General features: G+C 35.8%; 2 protein-coding genes across 2 annotated transcripts in view; one reads left to right on the forward strand and one right to left on the reverse strand.

The window, feature by feature from the left end:
- LOC132204643 (alpha-2C adrenergic receptor) overlaps nucleotides 1-21,255 on the reverse strand; it is a 146,311-nt gene that overhangs the window by 52,969 nt on the left and 72,087 nt on the right. The window lies entirely within an intron of this gene.
- LOC132204598 (uncharacterized) lies at nucleotides 10,837-14,789 on the forward strand. The gene is made up of 24 exons (XM_059633218.1): nucleotides 10,837-10,953; nucleotides 11,001-11,034; nucleotides 11,089-11,222; nucleotides 11,276-11,425; nucleotides 11,476-11,715; nucleotides 11,770-11,817; nucleotides 11,878-11,911; nucleotides 11,964-12,028; nucleotides 12,085-12,181; nucleotides 12,240-12,469; nucleotides 12,641-12,689; nucleotides 12,744-12,820; nucleotides 12,880-12,994; nucleotides 13,063-13,292; nucleotides 13,355-13,433; nucleotides 13,492-13,541; nucleotides 13,596-13,631; nucleotides 13,688-13,808; nucleotides 13,865-13,974; nucleotides 14,019-14,078; nucleotides 14,132-14,168; nucleotides 14,224-14,309; nucleotides 14,368-14,470; nucleotides 14,524-14,789. The coding sequence occupies exons 1-24, from the start codon at nucleotides 10,864-10,866 to the stop codon at nucleotides 14,787-14,789; spliced, it is 2,541 nt and encodes an 846-aa protein (XP_059489201.1). The 5' UTR covers nucleotides 10,837-10,863.

The following is a 21,255-nucleotide window of genomic DNA, read 5'->3' on the forward strand; positions in this document are numbered from 1 at the left end:
GCAAAGGTGAACTAAAGCGCGCACCGGTGCACATTATATGGAGGAGAGAATATTGCCCGCGAAATTCGCCGTGACGGGCAATTTGCGGCCGATGGAATTGCCGAAAATTCTCACAAATGGATTTTTGTACACATCCCGAGAGAGCTGCTCGGCGGCATTCCGATGTTGTATATCGAGAGATATGCCGAGCTCGAGACCCTTCGATCAAATTTGCCGCCGGCGCTTCGCACTTTGACACCCACTTGCTTCACGTCGGATAAGAGATAAGAGAGATGATGTTATTTACGAATTTCTGATGAAAAATATAAGGGAACTTGATAAAGGGGAGAATTTTTCGTCAAGTGTTCCATAGCTGTTGAGAAAAAAGTGGAAATTTCCTTATTTTAATGCAATTTTCCATATATTTGTTGCCAAAGCTCCAAGGAATTGTCATATTTTTTTAAAACTAAAAACTTTTGATGAATTCATTTTGATTTTCTTATCCATGAAAAGATAAACCAACAGAGGGTAAAATTTAAATGATTAAGGATAAGTGTAAAAGGACAAATTATAATGAAAATTTAAGACTATTTAAATTTAATTTACCAAAATATAAATTTTATTTCAAATGGATTCAGGCAATTCTGAATTTAAATGTGTTTGTAAAAACATCTGATATCAATTTAAATTGTTAAAAATTTAAATTAAAAAGTAGCACATTAATTAAATTTTTCCAATTGAAATCGCAAATTTAATTAGAATAGTTGAATTTTATGTTTTTTTTTTTAATTTTAAAGAATTTGTTCTTCCAAAATCCAAAATGGAACAAATTTGTATCAAAATTAATTTTAGGGACTCAAAATATACCAGATCTTTTTACTTTCTAAAATATGTTTCTAAGAATTTAATTTTTTTAAATTAAAAAAATAAAAAATTTCACGTATTATATAAATAAAAACCTGCGCTCCTCCAAGTTTAGAACCAAGAATTCACCCTTGACTAAATTAGCCCTGATTAAATTATTAATTTGGTTAAAAAGCATTTTTATCTTGGAATTTAATTTTCACTCTTATCACTTCTCTCCGAAGCTCATAATTATTCTTGCGAAAAGGCTGAGCCCGATTTCAGCTCAAGGTATGCTAATTTTTCAAACGCGAATTCAACGTAGCAAATCAGCTGTGAATCTTTAATGCAGGAATACATTTTTTTACTCTGATTATTGTCACCTTCATTAAAAACAGTTAAATTAACTTTTTGTTTCATATTATCTGAAAAAATGTTCGTTTTTTTAACGTTTGTGATTATTTCAAACGAATATTTATGTTATTTTTTCCATCCGAAAAAATAATGACCCTTATCGACAGAGATCAATTCGCGGAAAAATTGTAATTTTTGCAAGCAGCGAAGCACACACGGCTTTTGGTCGCGTCGGCTGGTGGGTTTTGAGCCGAGCGCAGCTGTCGATTCCGCTGATATACTTTATGCATGAGAGTATCACCGATCCCTTTGTCCCGGCGGCAACTTTGATGTGTGTCCGCCCGTCGGTCCGTCCACCGCATCAACCGCTATCAATTCCATCGCCGTTTCATTCTCTCTCATTTTTTTTTTATATGCTTCTCTCTCTCCACGCGAGCAATCCATATCGACGCCGATTAAAATACACATAGCCTACTTTCCGACCATCATTTCATGCGCGAGAGGAGGAACGAGCGCTAAATTAAAACAGTCGGCGTGGATGAGCATAAATAATGCATAGTTCTCTTCAATATAGGTCGCTTCCATTTCGAAAGGGAATAAAATAGATAGAAGTACATGCGGAACAAGAATTAAATCTCTGATTTTGAATTGTGAGATGAGCTTCGAGTTTCCAAAATACAGAATTTTTCCTGAAAATTTCCAAGTACAATTTGTACTTTGCAAACTAATAATGAATAATAAAAAAATTGGCCGATTTCAATTTTAGTTTTATAAAATAATTATTGAAAAATTTGTTTTGGAATTGTTGAAAATTTACACAGCAGCGGATGAGGTTTTTTTTATCTCGTAAATTTTAGCAAAATTCTTGCTAGGGTTGATGTCGTTTTTTTCCAAAAATTCCTTCTTTTCAAATAAATTTGTTTCAACAATTGAATGTAAATAATGAGATGTAACAATTTGGACAAACAAACAACAATAATAAATTTGAGCTCTAATTTCAGCAAATATTTTAGCTAAAAGCTTTCGAGATCAAAAAGATCCTGGTCGATATTTTTTGTCGTTTGATGTCCATGAATTATGCTATAAATTTTGATTCTATTGCAATATTTGAAACTAACATTGCCATCAATTTTTAAAGGAAAATACATTTTTTGGATACCAGGGACATTTTAATTAAAATTTAACTGATTTTTTTTCTTAGCCTTATTTGTTCATGAATTTCTGGTCTATTTTGGTGCTGAGCTATATGGATTTGGCATTGTCATTTCAACAATAGGGTGGTTAAAATTTTTAATTGTAAGCCAATAATTTAATTGCCTTGATTTTTTTTATTGTTGTTAAAACTTGATTTGATTAGATTTGAAAATAAGCCAAAAAGGAATCAAAAAATGAATTATTATTAAAATATTTTGATCATTTTGAGACTTTTTAAATTTCTGAACGCTATAATTTGAGACTGTTCTATGGATTTTTTTTTAAATGTCTAAAAAAAATTGAAGTTAAAATTTTTTGTCTTTCATTACCGTCAAAATTTTCCTTTGTCTTGAACTTTTTCGAATGTAAAAATCAATTTTAAAAAAAGCCTTTCTACGGATAAAAATCAAATTCCATGTTTTGTGGCAAAATGATCACATCAAGCTGGAAATATCTCCGGCAAAATTATCGACCTAATTTCATAATTCAAGATCTCGTCAGAATTGCGAAATTAAAAGAAGGTTGTGCCTCGTTAAAAATAACCCCAGGAGGGAGGCGCGAGAGTCGTCAACAAAAAACGCATTCATCCCACCCAGCAGCATCTTTTCCCCAAAGTCCGCCGGTGCCTGATGACGTCATAGTTGTTAACAAAGCCGGCGGTCCAATCAACGCCGTAAACCAAAATTCGCAGGGGGCAAAACAACACATAATAGCAAAAGTCTCTCTTTCTCGGGCCAACTTTTTGGCTCGGCCGCAGGGGGGCAGCTTTGTTTTCGGCTCTCCATTATTTTCCACAGAAATAAGTAAATTCAAAATATAAACACGGCAAAGAAGAAGAAGGAGCTTCGGATTAAAGTTGGATGTGCATTTATAAATAAGTGCCGAAAACAAAAGTTCCTCTCTCTCTCGCAAGAGCCAATTTAACGTCGGCGCGGGCCAAATTAAATTTCATCCCTCTCCGGCCGAGTCTTTGTTTAAAATGCCGTCGGCTGGCTGACTCCATTCTGGCCGGCCGCAAATTTAATAAAATGGAAATTCGCGCCGCAGTTGACATGGCCCAAACAGAGAGAAAGAGAAGCACACGCGACCGCACAACTCTTTATTTCTTTCTGTGAACGGATATATCGCTGTTGCCCTGCGTAATCAACCCTCGTCGAGGTACATCACGGAAATAATGACTCGATTAATCTGCTGAAAGCTCGCCGCTAATGAGAGACCGGATTGAACGATCATTGCCGATTTGCATAAAATCGGGGCTATTCAATTTCGAATTTTGATTCCCGATTGGATTATTCATCAGTTTACAAAAGAAAAAAAAATATTTTATTATAAATGAAATAAAAAAAAATCTTTATCCGTTTTATGTTTCTGATTAATTTTTTCAGTTTATTTTTCAAATTTATTTAATTAAAAAATTTTGAGCAAAAAATATTCAGTTAACTACAAACCTTCAAAAAATTAAAAAATTTTAACCAAATTAAATAAATAAATTATTTTTCTTCTCATATTCAGAATTATGGAGTTTCTGAATATTTGTGCAAACTTTTAGGCACTTTCAAATCGCCCTCAAATTATTTTGGTTGGATGTTTTGCATAACAACGTGAAATCACGATCAACGCCCGCCACATTTACGCGGCCACTGGATTGCATGATTAGCAAAAATTATAAACCGGCTTTTGGAAAACCGCAAAATTGATCTGTTTTTCGATATAAAATTAGGTTGGAGCAATAATGAAAATATTTATAATTCATCGCGAAATTTCCATATCAACGAGCTCTTGTTTTGAATAGGGGATGAATCTAATTCAAATATATATGAGCCGTCCGATAATTAGTTCCAACTAATTAGAACCTTTGTTTGTATTCATAACAAATTCAATTTTGTAATTATGCTGATGCTAATAAATGTAAATTGTAAAATAATATTTTGCGAAATATATGAGATATTTATTCGTAAAATAACACAAAATTTGAAGGCTTGAATAATTGGATTGCCAAATCAACTGTTATAAATGTTCTAATTGATTTGAAATTTAGAGGTAGCAAAATAATTTAAATTAATTTCAAATTTTGATCATATCATGGGCAGTAAGATTTATATTGAAAATAATTCACTGAAGAAATTTTATTTTCGAAAAATAAATCCATTTGGTTTATTTTAAGTATTGACCCATATTTGTGTCAATATTTTTCATCGTAAAAATAGATGAACTTTTTGAAACCTGGCCAGGTTCATTTTGCCTGGCGGATCAAATTGACTGGAACGGCGACGGTTTGATTAAAGTGGCGGCGGCGGCGGCGAGTCTTTGGGGTTGCCTGCGGCGGGCGAGTGACCTCTGACCGGCGACTGAGCCTGCTTCCATCTCTGCATCGTCGAGCTGCGTACACGCGTTCTCCACACCGCCATTAGCGGCGTCGGAATAAAAGGCTGTCGAGGCGCAATTTATGCGCGAGCGGATCGAGGAGCAGCCGGAGCAGCCGCCGCCGCCGCCGCCAGGAATGCGGAATATTAAAATTCCTCGTGGCACAGCGGCATTAAGTGACGGCGGCATCGGAATGTGCATCGGCCGGATTAAATTCGTGGGCAGACGGAGAGCGAGAGAAAGATGAACCGCACATACGTAGAAAGAAGAGGCTAATTAAGAGAGGCGGAGGAAAATGGCCGATATTTCAACAAATATATTATGAAATTATAAAAAGGATGTTTTTTTCTTTTAATTTGCTTCAAAGTTCATTTCAACAATTGTTAAATTGTTTAAATAGAACAAATTTTTTTTTTTAAATTTACACGAAAAAGATTTGGAGCTTTTTGAAAATTTATTTTTTAATTATCAACTTTATATATGTATTACCATTGCGTATTTTAAAGTTTTACAAATTTTTCTGTTTGACAATAGCAAAAATTTCAATGGAAACTGTTTTTATTTTGATTTTTTAACCGTTTTTAGCATTTAAAACCGCTAATATTTAAATTCTAAATTTACAATTTTTCTTGAAACTTTTTCTGGCCGTTTTAGAACATTTTTGGACCATTTCAGCTCAATTAATAACACGTACGCACGAATCCAACAAGTGTGCTGACCTTTCGGCCACAACCGTCCCTGTTTGCCAGCCACACCGATCGCCAAATCAAATAAAGAATGGAAGGGCCCGACGGCGGCTCTTGTTGCCTTTTCGTTCGGGGAAAAATTCCTATCGAGGTTGTTTGTTCCGAAAATTAGCAACGTGCAAACAAAAGGGAGTTCCTTGGATTGCAAATCAAGATAATTAAGTTGCGGAAGAAAATGGGAAAAACAATTCGTCGTAAACTTCCTTGCGGTTGGCTCAATTTGTTTTCTATTGTTTTTATTTACGCTTCTCAGACAAATTAAATTGTTTACTTCGACTGATTGTTGTTGTGATTGAATTTAATGGAGATTAAATAGAACGTAAATCAATCAAATAATACAAAATAGCTCAATTCCCATCATTTGTAATCATTTATATTTACAATTTAGCTTATTTTGGTTTATTTTTTAATTTCCTTAAAAGGGTCAATTTTTATTATTAATTAAATTATTATTAAATTATTATTTATTATTTTTAATTAAAGTTACAATACAAAATAATTTATCATTTTCAACTCTATTAGGTTTTTCTTTTGCAGCTTTTGATTATACTATTAACAACCTGGTCTTGCACCTGTTCTCGTTGGAATTAATTTTAAAATTCTCACAGTCACCCGAAATCTGATTTACATACCGAATACCGAAGTGGGAAAAAGTTTTTTCATCATCGTCGTCGCTTTTTTGGCACTCACCTGGAACAAACGAAAAGAGTATAAAATTAGATGGATTTTTAATAAAAAATTCAGTTGTAAAATACAAAAATATGATGCAAAAGTTGCTGAAAATAAGCGTAGAAAAGGAACTTTTTTATTTTGAAATTTGTAAATCTAGTCTAAATTATCTTTAATGTAGGTTGGTAGCAAAAAAGCCACAAAATTTCAATCTCCAAATAATTTTCTGGCCCTCGAATAAGGTTTTATTTTGTTAACAAATATGATTTCAAATTTAGTCAAAGTATGAGAGTTTTTCACGAACATTTAAGCAGTTTTCTACAATTTTAATTAATTAATATTTAATTTTTATTACATGAATGTTAAAAGATCAAAATTTAATAAAAAAAAATTGTATTAAATTCATTCATGATTTTTAATTTTTGACTTAATTTCATATTCTTAATTCTGAAAAAAATTTTGAAGTCAGACGAAGCTAATTTTTGTATTTTTTTTTTCTTTTTAAATATATTGTTCTCCTTCTTGCTGTTTTTCTTTTCTGACAAGAGCCTACAGCGCCAGACGCACATACAAGTCGGTACGTGAGGAGAATACTCGGCGAGTGGGTCGGCGCGTGTTATGCAACACGCCGAGCAGAGGTGATGAAATGTTTGCATAACTCGGCTCCACCCAGGCAGGAGTCCTGGATATCGGAATTTACGATACAACGTGACATTGAATTCGCGCTCGTAATCGAATTCGCTGCAGATTTATCGACGAACCTAAAAAATGGCAGCGGCACGCGTGATTAGCGAAAGAGCAACTTGGAGCCGCGCTAATGCATTCCGTGTGATTTGTCATTCTGTGTCTGTAATTCTGGCGCGGAACACACACATGTGTGTCTGACTTACGGCGGAATATTACGGAATAATGCACGAGAGTACAAAGCTGAAAATGAGAGAACGGCTGTCTCGGTGCTCGCGACGCAGCAAACCGAGCTAACTTTTGCCGCGATCCATTATTCAAGTGCAGTATATTAAAGGGACTTTGAAATGTAACTGCGAATTCTTGATTCTGTTTCAGTATCAAACTAGTTAGAGAACAGCCAGGATGCGAGAAGCTGAAAGAGCACTTAAATTTTTTTGCCTAAAACAATATGAATATTACAATTCGACAATAAAACGATAAAACTATTAATAAAAATTAATTTCTTGAAAAGGATTCTCAATTTTTTTAATATAAAACTTTCTTAAAATTGAAAGAAGGAAAAAAGTTTTAGAAGTTTACAATTAGCAGTCTTTTTTTATGACGCAAAAAATGGGGTTTCTCATGAAACCTGAAAAGTTGGTAAATTTGTGTAAAAAATACTTTTACGCCAGGTGGATCAGAATCTTAATTGATAATTTTGAATGTTATTTCTGAAATGTCTGAGCCCTTGGATGTTCTTGTTTAATAAACTATTGCATTTTTTTCAGTATATCTTAACGTTTTAAATTTATTGCAAATTAAGAACTTCTAAAAGCATTGTGATTTTTATTGTGCTCTGGAAATTCGTAAAAATTCAATTGAATTATTTATTAGAGACCAAATTTCCCAAAGTAAATAAAAAAATTTACAGAATTTTCATAGCTTAGAAGTTTTGGATCAAATTACCTAACAATTTTATTACAAAAGAAGGAATCGATATTCTCCTCAATTTATTTTTAAAATTTATAAGAAATTTATAAGTATATCAAAAATGCGCCCTCATCATATTTCTCAGTCGCGACTCGTCAGGCAGGTCTTTTTTTTAATTAAATTTGACGACTTATCACTCAGCCGAACGGATGTAATTACGCTAATGAAGAATCCTGATACTGCTGTGCCTCGCAGCGAGATTTCTTTCTCTCGTTAATGAACTTCTGTTCCATATTTCGCTCCGAGTCTTTTCTTCCGTACCGACAGCCGTCAGCATTTGCAACGCAGCAAGATGTAATTATTCTGTTTTGAAGAAAATTGCACGCGAAATGTGATGTTGTTGCCTTTGTTCTTTTCCACTCGCAGCGTTTTTTCCACTTACCAATCAGCTAATTTGCTCGTTTTCTAGCCACACTGCATAATTTCTGCTAATCACTGAATAAGAGGAGAAAATAAAGGGTCGTCCACAGACTGGCAGAAATTCTAATTTTCTTTTCATAAATAAGGATCATATCAAAATTAGTTGGAAATCTTATTTGCAAATTTTAATCATATTTGATTTTCTTTTAAATTTAGCGGATGAGAGGTAAAATAATATTCAGGGATTATTTTTACTTCTGATCTCTCATGGATTTTTACAGAAAGACAAAAATTTTGTTGGTTTTTATTGCAATTTTATTACTCGGAGCTTTTAAGAATAGAAAAATGTCCAAAAAGATATTTGATCTGAAATATTTTTACTCTCATGGCAACAACAAACCATCATTTTGAATGAATTTGAAAACTGCTTATAAAATCGAAAAGACTTAATTCACCATTCCGTCAGCGTCTCCGTCTCTTTGCAAGTTATGAAAGTTTAATGCAGAAATGGCGGCGGCTGTCAATTTTAATCCGCACACAAGTTTTGAGCGAGATGTCACGAGACGGGAGAAAAGAGCGACGCCGAAACCACGAGACCGTCAAGTGCCAAGTCGGCGAAAGCAGCGCTTTGAGAGCTATTTTGACTGACAATGGAGCGAAAAGGCAATTACTTTTCAGCTGCAGCTTAATCGCGAACTTGAGGAGGTGCAGCACCGTACATACTGCAAAGCGCATTAATTTCCACCCCAACTGCGCTCGGCCAAATATTTGGTTTGGCATTCATGCTTAATGGCTTTGCCGCGGCGCCGACGAGTGCACTCTCCGCGGGCAAAGAGAAGCGCCCTACATTTTAAACTAATGCAATTATTCCCTGCCGCAGCCCAGCACTCACTCAGTCAGCGATTCAAAGGTCGATGACTATAATTGCTCTCCCTCATTAACTTTGATTTCGCAAATTAGTAGAGCTTTTGTTCTGCAAATTTGTAACTATTCATTTAAATTTAAAAGGTGGCTTGGTCATTTTACTGCTAAAATTAAGATGTAAAATTGAAAATTCAACATATAAAATTTGTAATTCCCATCATTTCGATTATCAAAATTGAATTATTTCGTATTAAAATTTGGTAAATGTGATGGGATTTCTTTAAATTTTTATTATTTTTAATATCTGCTAATTTTCTAGTGTATTAAATATATGCAAAAATGCTAAAAATATTAATAATTATTTAGATTTTTTGAATTAAATATTTTAAATTTAAATTTTATAACTATTCTTTTGTAAAAAACATAAACTTGTTCCTTTCAAAGTAATTCTGCAGCTGAATGAATAAAACAATCGATCTACAAGTTTTTTTTTAGATTTTTAATGAAATGTTTAGTACTTTATTTATTAATTTCAAGGATTTGACTATAACAAATATATAATTTGTATTCTTCAAATCAGAATTCTATTAAAAAAAATCGTTTCTTATATGACATTCATTACATTCATTTTCTCCTGTTTTTATTTTTTTTAAAGAAAATGTTTTGACATAAAATTAGCTTTCGCGCGAGTGAATTTAATCGTCGGCAAATTATTTCGCAGCTCTCTCGGCCGTGCCAAAGTTTGAACGCTTCATTAAAAAGCACGTTTGGAAACTTTCCAGCCACACGAGCGACGGCAACTTTTGCTAAGCTAAAAATAAGTGTATATTGTTCGCGCAGCGAGAGACGTTTTTGCACAAAGCGAGCTGCTCGGCTCATTCTCTTTTCATCAGCGCGCGCGGGGGGATGTGCGAGTCCTTGGCTCTTTATCTGTAATGAAGTTGCGTGACTTGTTGCTCGCGAGCAATAAGGTCGAACGATAATGGCGGCGAGTGAACGGTGCAGCTGCACGATAGTATGAAATGACAATGGCCACGCTCGTTTCATTCAATGCCGCGTGTGTATATTACTTAATGATAATTTAATAGTGCGTCGACGACGATATCACGGCGCTGCACAAAAGCCGAGAAACACGCTCGGATGAATTGTGTGCCCGCGTCACATATTTAATGCGCTAACGTAGGATTAAATTGCCACAAAGAGACGAACTCTGCAGGATAGGATGGTGTGACATGCAAAATCAACACTCAAAACGCAGCACGAGATCCGACAACTGCTGTCTTCCTTAATCCTTTCATACATGTAATTCTTTAGTTCCCAAATTTGTTATGCGGATTTTAAAGGAATCTGAAAAGTTTAAAAAAAAAGGGGAAACCACCATAAAAAAATTAATTTACAATGTATAAAAATAAAAATTGAATGAATTGATAGGTAAATTAAATTAAAAATGTTGAGATTTTATTTCATTTTTTTTTTAATTGTACCAAAACTGCAAGACATTTAGAAAATAATATAGTCAATTGCTTCATTTCCAATTTACTAGGTCTTTCTAGAAGAAACAAAAACACAATTAAAATTTATGGACAAAAATAATTGATAAACTGGAACACAAGAATTTTGAGTTGGGCTTCGATTAAAATTTCCACGTGAAAACGCTGCACAGGATGTGTAGCCGAACTGCGGGAAACAAACTGATGAAACGGGATATGCAACCGCCATCGCTTGATCCAAAATGTTTTCCGTCCGAGCTAACAGACTGAAAATATTAACACAAAATTTTTACATTCTATCCGTGCGCACAGGATGAAAAAGAATCACAAATTTTTAGCTTAAAATGCCACTCAAAGAAGCATTTTTTGGGTTCTCAATTCTGTATCTGTTTTTAGTTTTCGCTGCAACTCCAACTTATCAAGGAAATTCTCATGTAAGTCCAATTCCACGAGTATTCACGAAACTGACTGTGTTAAAAAGAATATTAAGCATGATCGAAGTAAAAAGTTTGGAGGTAAAAACATTAAACTACGGATACTTGAAGAAAAAAACATTAATTTCATTATAGGTTCATTTTTTGCTAATTCAAAGAAGGGCTCAAGCAAACGCTGGAAAATTATCAAATGTTGTGGTGCAAACAAATGTTCTGATACTTTTGGCCCGAGATCTTCAAAAATACAAACACGACTAAATAGTACATTGGTGTGTTTTATATATTTTTCTTCACATTTTAAACGTGTCTTTGAATTGTCCAGAAAACAAATCTTACTGAGCTGGGCGATTCACAATCTAGGTCAAGGACCCTTCCGGATCAAAGCACAACTAAAATTGAATTCAGTGAATTCCCAATTTCAAATGGCGTCCCGAATTTGAACGAGCAGTCAACTGATGGCTCGCCGTTGGAAGTAAAATTGTAAATAATTTTTGACATTCATATTTTTTTTAAACATTGAAGATGTCCCCTGCGAATTCAACTGACGATTCTACAGAAATAATACTAACAAAATCTTCGCCGACAATAAGCAGCCAATCAGATACAACAAGAATTTTAACCGGGACAAGATCTAATTCATCCTTTGACCTACAAAATGTAGAACCAAAAGCTGAGTCTCCAGTTTCAAGCACCCAAATTAGAAGAATGACTGAATCCTCCATCGTGACGCCAACCACGACAGTACCTACAACAACCATGGACGTGCGTCTCGCGTTCCATTGCTATTTCCTATGTTTATTAAAAATGTGGTTTTAGCCAAATCTGGTCGGGAAATGTAAATTGAATACGAACACACTGGTCAACGTATGGACTCACTCCTTTCCAAATGATTATAATAATTTTACTCAACTTTCATTGTTTCAGAGATCTTTAGTTGCTACCAATGAATTGCTCGAGGGTTGGCCAACTAAACAATACATTATGAAAATATACATAAAATATTTTAACAGACCCGGACCAGCACGGATTTTGGCTTGATACATGCGGCCAAACCCTGTTGCTCGGAAAGTCACTGGTGTCTTACAAATTATTTCTATTGTCCTCTTTAATTCATAACCAATGGTTTTTCAGGGCACTTGGCACCAAAACTCAGCCAAATGCTTCAGCCTGATCATGCAGCCGCTCGCTCTTGAGAGCAAAGAGAAGCTCGAGTGCATGAAACTGCAAGGTTAACTCCTGCTTGAATTTAAAGTTTTTTTTTTGAAACTTTAATCTGCTTTTGAAAGCCAAGAGCTGGAAATTCAATTTGAACTACTGGACGGGAGGAGCAAAAGACCTGGCGAGCGGCATCTTCGGGTGGTGCTCCGCGAACGGCTCCGCGCCTTGGCAAAACGTCCTCCCGCTGGAAAGCCTCGAGAAGGACCAAAACTGCGTCCAGATGCAAATTTCCAAGACAAACGGCTCCATTTCAATCAGCGGCAGACGGTGTTCGGACAGAATGATTTTCGCCTGCCAGGTTTTGAATTTTGAAGATACATTAATTTTGGAAATAATTGGGGAAAATAGAGTCCACCGACGAAGTCTCCAAAGTGCACCAGTCCCGTTTGTCCTAACATCACTTGTCAGAGAGACGTCTGCGCTTTAATTTCGAATTTGATCAAAACAGTGTTAATACAAAAATTCACAGGTTCAGTTTTTCACTGTAATGGCCACAGACAAGTCAATGGTCCTAAAAAGTGAGAACCTGACGTTAACAACAATGCCTTCTATAAATTTTTGATCAATTTTAGACCATAGTGCGCACGGTCGACTGATTTCCTACAGACTACGCAACTATCTCTTCAGTTTTGAAAATGATACCAGAACAGTTAAAACTTACTTTCACCTTTTTAAAGTGCCAATTGAAAAACAAAAATGTGTATACAGTATTTGGAAGCGACCAAGGCCTGTTGCGCTCTGGGAATGTCTCTGCTGAGTTTGAATGGGCAGTACAAGTACGAAGCTTTGGGCAACATCAGTAACTCGACCGAATTTAAAAAAGGCAAGCTCTTGAATGTAAATGTACAATTGTCCAATTTAATTCGTATTCGTACCGCTGGTTAAATGAAGAGCCTTTAAATTTGACCTTCTGGACTTCCGGTTGCGACGAGGGTTGCGAGTCGGTTTTTGGTTTCTGTACGGCCAAAAGGTTGTTCCGCGACGAGGCCAAGTGGCTGCCTGGACAGCCGGACAACGCAGGAGGAAAGGAGAACTACGTGGCCGTCCACATTTGGCGCAATACGAGCGAAGTTTTGCTCGCCGACTATGATGGAGAGACCAAATTCAGATACATTTGCGAGGTTTTTCCAACTTTGAGTAATGAGTTTAAATTATATACAAAAGCAACTTTTCTTGATTTCAGAAACGACGCAATCCGCAGTCAAAGAACGGCAAGCAGGCCATCATGGACGAATGCTCGGTTATATATAAAGTCACCTTGGGTAAATCTAAAAATTCATTTTTCACTCATAAATATTTTTATTTGTAAAAATAATTTAGCCGAAATTGACTTGCTGCAAAATGCGACAACATTGGACTTGCGGATGAAAGTAGGTTCTCCGATTTTTTATTATATCCCTGAAAATAAAGAAGTTTTTATTTAGTGTTTCGTACAGTGTGTTGGAGACGCTGCGGGGCTGGTAACTTCATTGACTTACAATGTTATTAACATTCTTAAGATTTTGTCGTTGGAAAGCTGGTGGGTGGTAAGTTTGTGGACAGCGAAGTTTTCGCAATGCTCGAGGCCATGTCCCTTCAAAATATAGACGAACTGATCAAAAATATGGCCATCATGGACGAGTGCAACAACAAAACTTGTGAAAAAACAAAATATTTTAAGTGAAAAATTACAACAAATAAATCTGAAATCTAGATGGCTTGGACGAGTGTGACAAAGCGTATCAGTTGTCAAAGTGCGCCAGGGACAAAGCGCCAGAGGTCTTTGATCAAATCATCAAGGATTTGGAAAAGCAGACCACAGACGTATAGATTTTTTTCAATTTTGATCTTTTTTCACTTCTATGTAGAGTGATGAACTGATTTCCAAGTCGTACGGATGTTTGAATTCTTTGGCCTGTACAATCAACGTAGGAAATTTTTAACCATTTTTAATTCGAGCTCCATCCATTTTTTAATGTAGGTCGAGGAAAGGAACAATTTAACCTTAATAAACTTGAGTTCGTGATAAATTTAAAAAAAATATATATATAATAAATATTGTATAAATTTTAGATGCTTCTGAATATATTAACTACACCAGTGCTGTCATGCTCGCTAAATGCGACGCATCTAAAACTTATTTAATTCGTAACAGTAACGTGCGTTTATTGGTTTTTATTGCTGAAATCTGACATTAATTAATTCATTTTTTGACAGCATCTCACATACAGAGACGCGTTTAAGTATTGCTGCGAGCGCGGCATGCGATTGATGCCAGCGGAGAGCTACATTAATGCCACGAGTTGCTTGAAAGTGGCGCGTATGTTTTTAAAATGTCAGCAATTTTGGCAGTAAAATAAATTTCTCCATAAGTTGCTGGCCAAATTTTCGGAACGTACTTGTGGACGATGTTGGACGTGGTTGTGTATGATGTGAACAACGGTGGTTCATACTACGACTGCCAAACCCAAAAGGATTTGCAGCCGCAAAATTTGTATTTCAAGACGCGGTTTAAAATTGATCCTTACGTGACGTACAGTGGTGGACCGCAGATAGCTCACGTATTTTTTAGCGGTGGCGATCTGGTTATTGAGACGAAGGGACCAGATATACAAAATTATTTCATTTGCGAGGAATAAGACATGTTCGACTGAATTTTGTGACCGAGTCGGTGCTTTAATGTAGGATTAAAATTGCCACCCATACAGACAAGCTCTGCTTCTGTACGAGGATATGATGTGACATGCAAAATCATCGCTACAATGCAGCACTAACCCTATTCGTTTATCTTCTGCTTTCATTCGTTATTTCCTAGTTTGTTGTGGATTTTAAGGAAATTAATTTTGCGGAGATATGAAAAGTATTCAAAAAATGGTTGAAAAACCCCAACACAATTGATATAAAATAAAATTTAGTTAATCGATAGGTTTAATTGTTTTGTATTTCCAAAAATCTACTCTAAATTTTTTTACAGAAAGGTTTATTACAATTTTGAGATTTAGTTCTTGTTTTGTTTTATAGTTCCATAGAAGTCCTTGACAAAACATTAAATTAATATTTACCTCCCACTGCAAGTCTCACCTATGGCAAAACCTTTGATGAATGAAAATAACAAAAACTATGTCAACCAAGGTTCACTGCAGCGGATCAAGCGGATGCGTTATTTACCTCGGAAAGAAGTTTTAATAAGACCTTTGCTAGCGTTTTGTGTTTTAGCGTCTAACGATGAAATATTCCCCCCTCAATTTCTAAATTTTCTTGCAACAACTTCAACAAATAAACAAAAATAATGATAATATTGATAATAAAAAGCACTAAAATTTGGAATTTTAAAGCGTTCTGTTATTTTAAACATCGTAAAATCCATGAGGATATTCCAATTTATTTAAATGCCAATAACTATTTCTAATTTATTATTTTATTAGATAAAGTAAAGATAAAATAAAATTTTGCATTATTACTCAAAGTAATAGACAATAAAATTAAAAGCCTTGTAACTATTGCAAGATTTTCAGACCTAAAGACAAAATATAGTCAATTGCTACTTTTCAAAATTGATAGATTAATCTAGAATACAAAAAATATCAAATGATAATGGATGGACGAAAATAATCAAAATTTGATCAACTCATGGAACACACAAAATTAAGAGTTGGGCCACGATTTAAATTTCCACGATAAAACGCTGCACAGGATGTGTAGCCGAACTGCGGGAAACAACTGATGAAACGGGATACGCAACCGCCATCGCTTGATCCAAAATGTTTTCCGTGCGAGCTAACAGACTGAAAATATTAACACAAAATTTTTGTATTCAATTCGTGCGCACAGGATGAAAAAGAATCACAAATTTTTAGCTTAAAATGCCACTCAAAGAAGCATTTTTTGGGTTCTCAATTCTGTATCTGTTTTTAGTTTTCGCTGCAACTCTAACTTACCAGGGAAATCCTAATGTAAGTCCAATTCCACGAGTATTCACAAAACTGACAGTGTTAAAAAAATTATTAAGCGCGTTAGAGGTAAAACGTTTAGAGGTAATGATATCAAGCTGAGGAGATTTAAAGAAGTTAATAATTGAATTAGGCGCATTGGCTAATTCAAATAAGGGATCAAGCAAACGCTGGAAAATCATCAAATGCTGTGGTGCAAAAAAATGTTCTGATACTTTTGGCCTGAGATCTTCAAAAATACAAACACGACTAAATAGCACATTGGTGTGTTTCATATCTTTTTCTTCACATTTTAAACGTGCCTTTGATTTGTCCAGAAAACAAATCTTAGTGAGCTGGGCGATTCACAATCTAGGTCAAGGACCCTTCCGGATCGAAGCACAACTAAAATTGAATTCAGTGAATTCCCAATTTCTAATGGCGTCCCGAATTTGAACGAGCGGTCATCTGATGGCTCGCCGTTGGAAGTAAAATTATAAATAATTTTTGGTATTCATATTTTTTTTTTTTTTAAATTTAAGATGTCCCCTACAAATCCAACTGACGATTCTACAGAAATAATACTAACAAAATCTTCACCCACAATAAGCAGCCAATCAAATACAACAAGAATTTTAACCGGGACAAGATCTTCATCCTTTGACCTAAAAAATGTAGAACCAAAAGCCGAGTTTCCAGTTTTAAGCACCCAAATTAGAAGAATGACTGAATCCTCCATCGTGACGCCAACCACGACAGCACCTACAACAACCATGGACGTGCGTCTCGCGTTCCGTTGTTACTTCCTCTCTTTATCAAAAATGTTGTTTTAGCCTCTGGTCGGGAAATGTAAATTGAAAACGAACAACGTATGGACTCACACGTTTCCTTTCCAAAATACTGCTATGCTTATAATAATTTTAATAAACTTTCATTGTTTCAGAGTTCTTTAGTTGCTACCAATGGATTGCTTTCGGGTTGGCCTAGTTCATAATACAATGAAAATATAGAAAAATAATTTTACAGACCCGGACCAGCACGGATTTTGGCTTGATACATGCGGCCAAACCCTGTTGCTCGGAAAGTCACTGGTTTTTACAAATTATTTCTATTGTCCTCTTTAATTCATAACCAATGGTTTTTCAGGGCACTTGGCACCAAAACTCGGCGAAATGCTTCAGCCTAAACATGCAGCCGTTCGCTCTTGAGAGCAAAGAGAAGCTCGAGTGCATGAAACTGCAAGGTTAACTCCTGCTTGAATTTGAAGTTTTTAAAAAAAAACTATAATCTTCTTTTGAAAGTCAAGAGCTGGAAATTCAATTTGAACTACTGGACGGGAGGAGCAAAAGACCTGGCGAGCGGCACCTTCGGGTGGTGCTCCGCGAACGGCTCCGCGCCTTGGCACGACGTCCTCCCGCTGGAAAGCCTCGAGAAGGACCAAAACTGCGTCCAGATGAAAATTTCCAAGACAAACGGCTCCATTTCGATCAGCGGCAGACGGTGTTCGGACAGAATGATTTTCGCCTGCCAGGTTTTGAATTTTGAAGATACATTAATTTTTGAAATAATTGGGAAAAATAGAGTCCACCGACGAGGTCTCCAAAGTGCACCAGTCCCGTTTGTCCTAACATCACTTGTCAGAGAGACGTCTGCGCTTTAATTTCGAATTTGATCAAAACAGTGTTTATATAAAAATTCACAGGTTCAGTTTTTCACCGTAATGGCCACAGACAAATCAATGGTTCTAAAAAGTGATAACCTGACGTTAACAACGATGCCTTCCATAAATTTTTGATCAATTTTAGACCATAGTGCGCACGGCCGATTGATTTCCTACAGACTACGCAACTATCTCTTCAGTTTTGAAAATGATACCAGAACAGTTAAAACTAACTTTCACCTTTTGAAAGTGCCAATTAAAAAACAAAAATATCAGTATTCTGAAGCGACCAAGGCCTGTTGCGCCCTGGGAATGTCTCTGCTGAGTTTGAATGGGCAGTACAAGTACGACGCTTTGGCCAACATCAGTAACTCGACCGAATTTAAAAAAGGCAAGCTCTTGAATGTAAATATAAAATTATTAAATTTAATTCGTATTCGTACCGCTGGTTAAATGAAGAGCCCTTAAATTTGACCTTCTGGACTTCCGGTTGCGACGAGGGTTGCGAGTCGGTTTTCGGTTACTGTACGGCCAAAAGGTTGTTCCGAGACGAGGCCAAGTGGCTGCCTGGACAGCCGGACAACGCAGGAGGAAAGGAGAACTACGTGGCCGTCCACATTTGGCGCAACACGAGCGACGTTTTGCTCGCCGACTATGATGGAGAGACCAAATTCAGATACATTTGCGAGGTTTTTGTCAACTTAAAATGAGTTTTAATAATAAAAAGTCGATTATTTGATTCAGAAACGAGGCAATCCGCAGTCAGGCCATCATGGACGAATGCTCGGTTACTTATAACGTCACTTCAGGTAAATCTAAAAATTTTCTCTCGAGTTATAAATAATAGTAATAATAATTTAGCTGAAATTGACTTGCTGCAAAATGCGACGACTTTGGACTTGCGGATGAAAGTAGGTTCTCCAATTATTTATTATTTCCATAAAAATAAAGAAGTTTTTATTTAGTGTTTCGTACAATGTGTTGGAGACGCTGCGGGGCTGGTAACTTCATTGACTTGCAATAATAACACACTTAATTTTTTGTCGGTGGAAAAAGCTGGTGGGCGGTAAGTTTGTGGAAAGCGAAGTTTTTGCGATTCTCGAAGCCATGTCTCTGCAAAATATGGACGAGCTGATCAAAAATATGGCTATCATGGACGAGTGCAACAACAAAACTTGTAGAAAATATTTGAAGCGAAAAATTATATCAAAATGAAACTAAAAATCTAGATGGATTGGATGAGTGTGACAAAGCGTATCAGTTGTCAAAGTGCGCCAGGGACAAGGCGCCAGAGGTCTTTGACCAAATCATCAAGGATTTGGAAAAGCAGACCACAGACGTGATCAATCGCAGTGGAATTTTTTCTTTTTAATCACATTTTCTACTTAAATGCAGAGTGATCAATTGATTTTAAAGTCGTACGGATGTTTGAATTACTCTGATTCGTCTTGTACAGTAAACGTGGGAAATTCTTTTTTTACCTTATTGTAACCAATTTTTTAATTTGTGTATTTATTTTTGAATGTAGGTCACGGAATATAACAAATTTACCTCAAAAATCTTGAGTATGTGATAACTTTTCAAAATAAATAAAAACAATTACCTGATATTGTTAATATTTAGACGGCACGACTTATATTTACTACGACCCTGGGACCTGGCTCGCTAAATGCGACACAACACGCGGTTGTGTACGACGTGAACAACGGCGGCTCATTCTACGACTGCGAAACCCAAAAGGATTTGCAGCCGATAAATTTGTTTCCTAATTTGCAAATAAATATCGATCCTTACGTGACGTACAGTGGTGGACCTCAGATTGCTCTGGCATACTTAAAAGTTGTAAACGGTAGCAATGTGACTATTGTTGAGGCGAAGGGACCAGATTCAACAAATCCTTTCATATGCGAGGAAATTTGGGGGGCCCATAATATGTCCGAAATAATTGTGTCCGAATCCGGAAAAATAAAGTGTCCGAAAATAATGTGTCCGAAATATTTTTGTCCGAATTTTTTCAAAATTTTCTCCGAAAATGCTTCATCCGAATTTTTTTTCTCCGAAAAATGGTTCATCCGAAATAAAACTGTCCGAAATTGAGTAGTATGGTAATGTATAGTATTCTTATTTATTTAATTCACAGCCCGTTAAAAATAACGTTTGTCACAGAGTTCCAGATTCAGCTAGTCGAGGTTCATGGGTCTCTAGTTCGAGTCAGAGTCGTGCTGGTTGTCCTGACGCCGCTTTGGCCTCTGATGTTGGACTGGGTTTTGTTAAAATTAAAAAAAAATGTTTAAGTTATATATAAATAAATAGATATATAAATTCCTGTCTTTCTGCAACCCTCAAAGGATCGTACATTCTGTATGAAATCCTCTCCAGGAAAAGCCTGATGCTAATGCTCCCGTCAGCAAGTCTGTTTGATTGTTCCTTGATGAATCTGTCTTGGTGAAAGTATTTAAGTTTTCTTGTCCTTGCAGGCAACGTTCAATGATTCCAAATCAGAGAGTGCTTTCATTGTCAATGCCTTCAGTGCCGCAATGTATGGCCAAATTCCTGGATGGGCAGTCTTCACAATCCCAATTTTTGTGGAAAGACTCTAAGCTGTTATTAGTCCTATGCTTGTGGTTGTGTCTAATCGATAGCACTGCGGTTCACCATCATCAACCTTTTTGCCTCTCGCTGTACATGAAGGATATTTGGAGCACTGCAGGTACTTTGTTGTCACCTTCGGGGTTTTCACTGTTCTGTTGATATGCAGTAGGAATCCATTGTGAAGAAGAACTTCCTTTTAATGTTTTTGGACATTTTGTATTTACAGTCTCACTCACCTTAACCAACACAAAACAAACCCATAACCAGCGGCTGGCCATGGAGCAGGTGGGAGTGCGCGGAAAGGAGTGCGCATGTTTCTGGTGCTTTTGAGGGAGACTAACTATAGTATTACTTCGGAGAAAGTTTTTTCGGAAAAATTAAGATTCGGAGGAAAGATATTCGGACAAATTATGGTTCGGATAAAAGTTTTTCGGACATATTATATTTTTAACTTCGGATCAAATTTTCGGATGAAAGTTTTCGGACAAATTCCAGAAAAAACTTTCGGACACAATTATTTCGGACACATTAAGGCCCCTCGAAATTTGAGATCAAGATAATAAAATTCATAAAGAGCTATGAAATAATTTACTTCAATCAAGAGTGCATTTTGTTATAATTATTGTTTATTGGCTGGAACAGATCATTCTTTCTACAAATATAAAATTTCTTGCTTTGTGGAAAGCAGAAAAATTTATTGCCTTTTATTCAAACTTTAAGCGGTTTCGCAAGCTTTAAAAAAGTAATTAAAGCTGTTTGAAATCCAATTTCACTGTTTGTCCTATGGTCAATTATTTTTATTTTTAAAATATTCAAATCTTTTTTCTGCTTTTTTTCTATTCATCGTTCAGTTTGAAAATGTAATAAAATGTAGAAAATAAAATTAAGAGTTCTGAAAAATTCCAAATATGACTTTTTTGTAAA

Source organism: Neocloeon triangulifer, unplaced genomic scaffold (genome assembly GCF_031216515.1).
Source record: "Neocloeon triangulifer isolate White Clay Creek 2 clone unplaced genomic scaffold, ASM3121651v1 ptg000022l, whole genome shotgun sequence".
NCBI lineage: Eukaryota > Metazoa > Arthropoda > Insecta > Ephemeroptera > Baetidae > Neocloeon > Neocloeon triangulifer.

Bases quoted from the DNA above. Each gene is read 5' to 3' on its own strand.
- LOC132204598 (XM_059633218.1), top strand. From the start codon at position 10,864: ATGCCACTCAAAGAAGCATTTTTTGGGTTCTCAATTCTGTATCTGTTT. The intron at 11,912-11,963 runs GTTGGCCAACTA...ATATTTTAACAG, and splicing joins TACCAATGAATTGCTCGAGG to ACCCGGACCAGCACGGATTT. The intron at 14,079-14,131 runs GTAGGAAATTTT...TTTTTAATGTAG, and splicing joins CTTTGGCCTGTACAATCAAC to GTCGAGGAAAGGAACAATTT.